Raw genomic sequence first — 4,746 nt, 5'->3', positions numbered from 1 at the left:
GTGGGTAGCATTTTATTATATACAAATACACACATATATGTGTGTATGTGTGTTGTACAAGGAGATACACACTCATACATATCTCATTGTGCACCTGTTCCTTCATCATACACACTAGCACAGACTAGAAGATTTTTATGATATAACAAAAAGGATACTTAATTAAATTGTCTTTCTGTTATTTAAAATGGAGCTTTTACAAAATCTGACAATATTTATTAAAAATGATTACATAACATGTATATAAGTTTTTAAAACTATTTTTTTCCTTTTGGCTAACTAGCCCATTTCCTATTACCTGTAGACCAGATTATCACACTGTGGACACATAAATGTTGCCCCAATGTGGGGCACACCCAGATACAACTCTAGCTCATAGCAGAGATTCTATAATGAAGTGGCTACTACTGCTTCTGACCCTGAGGCAGATGCCTCTCTCTACTTTTCCCCCATAGACACAAGAGAGGCTTACTGAAGCCTGTTTTTGGTGGACTTCTGGCTTTAGAATGACTGTTCTATTTGGTGAATACTTAGTCAGCAATAATTCCACAGTATTATCCCAATTATGAACATATATTAATTTTATGGTCAAGATAAAATATATCAAAACTATGTAGTATCCAATTAGCCACAGTTCTTTTAATAAGGTGTCCTTGATCAAACTTAACTCTTGCCAGGTACAATTATGAACCTTCACTTTTTCTTTTCAATTTAGCATGCTTAAGAATTAACCAGACACAAAGTGAATTAATAATTTATGATGATTATGGAAATAGTTTGATAAATTTTAAAGCATAACAATCATGTGTCACTTTTGCAAATAATTTTGTTTCCTTCTTGTGTAACTTTTTTTTCCTATTTAAAAAATAAAAATCAAACCACCTTATTGGATATTTCATCATCTTCATAAGGAACTATCCAGTGTTTGATTTAGTTGGGAACACGTGTGTTAATAAAAAAAATATTTTTTTTTCTTTTTTCTAATAGGCAGCTAGTTGTTTAAAAGCAGATCTCAGTACAGCTGTAGTGAAAGGCAGATAGTGTTTTCCACATTAAACAAATGGTGATATAATACCTGGGATCTGAGTCAGGGGCACATACTCTGATGCTTTCAAATTTCCAGCCTCTTCACATTTACTAAGACAAGATAACTAAAATAACCCACATAGTTTGGCATTATATAGTCACTTTTTATGACATGGTAAGTTAGAAATTTAAAATTTTATATTCATATCTCACCTTATTTTATTATAAAATATTACTAAAATGGGAAAATGTCATTTACCTGAAATAAGTAAAACTGAGACTACACTCTAAGGTCATTTCAGTCCATGATTAACTAATAAAATTAGGATTACAAAGAATTGGTTCTCACACAACATTTTTGATATTTTTTCTACAAAAGTTTTTGGGGCCACTGAAAATTTATGAAACTTTGATAACAAATCATATTAGGTAAGTATAAATCTCCTTAAGTGAAGGAAAGAACAAGAGGTTCATGAATGTTTCCTTGGTTCATAATTAAATAACACATTTCAGCATATTTGGTTGATACTAGCAGCAATAAAACATTGATATCAGTGATTTAAGGAAAAAGTACATTTTACATTGTGACTATCATAGAATAAATGTATTTATTCTTTTGAAAATCTTAGGAATAGTTGACAATAAGATAAACAGAATTGGAATGCCAGTGTCATTTCGTGGAATGAGAATACAAGGAAAAATCTACATCAGCAAATGAAAAGGCTTTCTTCTTTGATGAATTTTTTTGCATGCTTTTTTCCTTGCTGCATGTGGTTTTTTGTCTCCCTTATATATCACTCATAATTCCATGATAGGGCATCAGTTCATGATCAGGCCCAACATGTATTTATCATACAAAATAATCTAAAATACAGAAATAACCATTTAAGTGGTATTTTTATTTATAGGTAGCTTACAATTTTTATATTATTTACATAGATTGAATCATTCTTTCTTTCATCTTCACTTTCGATGAAATACTGGTGCAAATAAACTGAGTGAGAACAAGCTGTAATTTTCATTTATGATTGTTCACAAATGCCTTCCAAAACAGAAGTGCTTTTGAGATCCCTTATGACTTTGTTTTCTGCTGAAATTTCAAACTGAATTCACTGTTGACTTGATGGTATCATTGTTTCTCCAGGGTCTAAAATGATGACGATGTCTATTCTCTTTATATAGTCATGGTAAGTGGCAATGCAAAGCTCCATATGTCAAGTTGTGTACTTTGCTTTGCTTGTAGTAGCAGAGCTCGCAGCAGCAGAAGCAGTAGTCTGGTGGCCTAAGAAGAGAGGGTCCAAACAAGCTACTTTGGCAGCGAAGAATGAATGAATGCAGTGAAGAACAGCAAAAAGATTTGAAAACTCCAGCTCCTGAAAGGGAAAAAGAAATGTTTCAGATAAAATAAAAATCAATTTCTTTAAAACACATTGAAAATAACTAGACAACTAGATAAAAATGAGTTTTTTTTCAAGCTCAACAAACATAATATAATCAGTTAATTCTATCAAATGTATAGAAGCTGTAAACATTTTTGTTCAATATATAAATTTCATATGTATTGCAGGTTTACTTCAAAACATGGCAGTCTAAGAGCTTGAAATACTAAGCATTCTTATTATCTATCTATGAAAGTCATTTCAGTATTGATAAATGCTGGGTAGAAATATATTTGTTATTCTTGATAAAGTACAAAACATGGGAGTAGATTAAAATAAATTTTTAATCTCTTTATACACATTTCAAATGATAAATTTGGATTGAAATAATTTTTAAAATATTCTTCATTATTCTCTAGAATAAGTTACAATTTATCATAAGACACTGAATATGAAATGCTGAAAGTGAGAGGTTATGAATGTTTATGGCACTAGGAACCAAATGGTTCAATTCCAAAATATAATCCATGAAGTAATTTTATTTTTTTATTTTATTTTTTTTTAAGATTTTTATTTATTTATTTGAGACACAGAGATACAGAGAGAGAGAGAGCCTGAGAAGGGGGAGAGACAGCGGGAGAGGGAGAAGCAGGCTCCCCGCTGAGCCAGGAGCCTGATGTGGGGCTCGATCCCAGAACCCTGGGACCATGACCTGAGCCGAAGGCAGACGCTTAACCATCTGAGCCACCCAGACACCCCACATGAAATAATTTTAAATGTAATTAATTTTGATTGTTATACTTGGTTGTTTAAATTTGTTGTACTTCATTGTTAAAAAAAAAAAAAAAAACCAAGGCCCACTAATTGTTTGGATTTTTTGAAATATGTTTCCCATTTGGATCCTTAAGGAAATTTGTGGCCCACATTGCAAAAAAAGAAAAAAAGAAAAGAGTTTTGTTTTATTTTTTTTCAAACTAGAAATTATGTAAGACTAGCTTGTAAAATCATGAGGTGATGCTCAGCATAGATTTTAAAAGCTGACATCAGGTTTGGTGATCAGGTATGGAAAACCATCAGTAGTCCATAAAATGTTTTAATTCCAAGAGGATTGAGAGAAGACAAATACATACATATGCTTAATAGAGTCTATATGATAAACTTATCACAAAGACGACAACTAGAGTGTAATAAACCATATGAAATTACTGACAAAGTTGTTGCTATATCATTCATACTGATAATAAAGGATGTAGAATTACAATTGATATGCACATTAGTAATAGTGTTTGCAATTTGTAGTATGTGACAATGGGAAACAATACAAAGTATCTATTCAATTGGGACATATTATAATATGTGCCATGCACCAGGAAACTATTTAAGTAAAATAATTCACCTTCAGAATATTTTATCAGATCATGCAGTAGGAGCACAATAGAGCACAACATAAATTCATTCAAAATTCTGTACAATATACATAAAATACCTAATCTTTCTGAGTAATTCCCTTCAAAACTTCAGTATTTCAGAGGTTCCTATGGCAAATGTTGACTTATTCTAGAGAGCAGCAAAGATTTAACTATTCTAATCTCCTAAAATATTTCAATCTAAAAATGATTTTAGTTATCCCATCATAATTATTTCAGAAGCTTTATTTTTAATACTCCCCTTCTGTGGCAATATGATTTGTCAACTAGCAGCTTTTCTGTTGCCTTAACTCAACCTTGAAGTCCCCTATTCATCTCTTCGTTCTTTGTGCAGCCAGTTTATATCACCTGCAGATCCTGAATTACTTTTAATATCAACCCATATTAAGTGCATCAGATATGAAAATGGTGGTAAAGTTTTGTAAAATATGAGATGTGCCTATGTACTATTAAAAAAGAAAACAACAAAAAACCATGCAATTCACTCTTGGTAAAGGGGTAAATATTTTTAATATTTCAAGTTTGCAAAAATATAACAACCTTTTTTCAAAAATAATTCTGCCACATCTTTATTAATTTGGGGATTATATCTTTGTTATCAAAAATAGATATCTAATTATACAGAAATTTTTAGAAAGGTTAATATTTTCAATTATTCATACCTTATAAATTATAAGCCAATTATCTGATGTAGATTGGCATTGTAAAATTTTTATATTTTTTTCCAAGGAGTTAGTGGTACACAGGAAATAATAGGTAAAAAGAGAAAGCAGGAGGCAGAGATGTGTTCAAGTTTGGTTCTTGATACCAATGTCAATTTATCTTTCCTCTTTCTCAGTGGTCACCTTTGGCCCCTTCTTGGGGCTTCAAATACTATATATATATATATATATATATATATATATATATATATA

The 4,746-nt window shown here is 31.0% G+C and overlaps 1 protein-coding gene across 2 annotated transcripts in view; it reads right to left on the bottom strand.

The window, feature by feature from the left end:
* Nucleotides 1-2,240: 2,240 nt before the first annotated feature.
* SNTG1 (syntrophin gamma 1) overlaps nucleotides 2,241-4,746 on the bottom strand; it is a 342,258-nt gene continuing 339,752 nt past the window's right edge. For both annotated transcript variants that reach the window (XM_021688424.1, XM_021688425.1), the window contains one exon: nucleotides 2,241-2,399. In XM_021688424.1, coding sequence (XP_021544099.1) covers nucleotides 2,241-2,399 — 159 coding nt within the window. The remainder of the gene's footprint in view (nucleotides 2,400-4,746) is intronic.

The sequence above is a fragment of the Neomonachus schauinslandi genome, chromosome 4, assembly GCF_002201575.2.
Source record: "Neomonachus schauinslandi chromosome 4, ASM220157v2, whole genome shotgun sequence".
NCBI lineage: Eukaryota > Metazoa > Chordata > Mammalia > Carnivora > Phocidae > Neomonachus > Neomonachus schauinslandi.
This window is presented reverse-complemented; position numbering and strand designations above follow the sequence as displayed.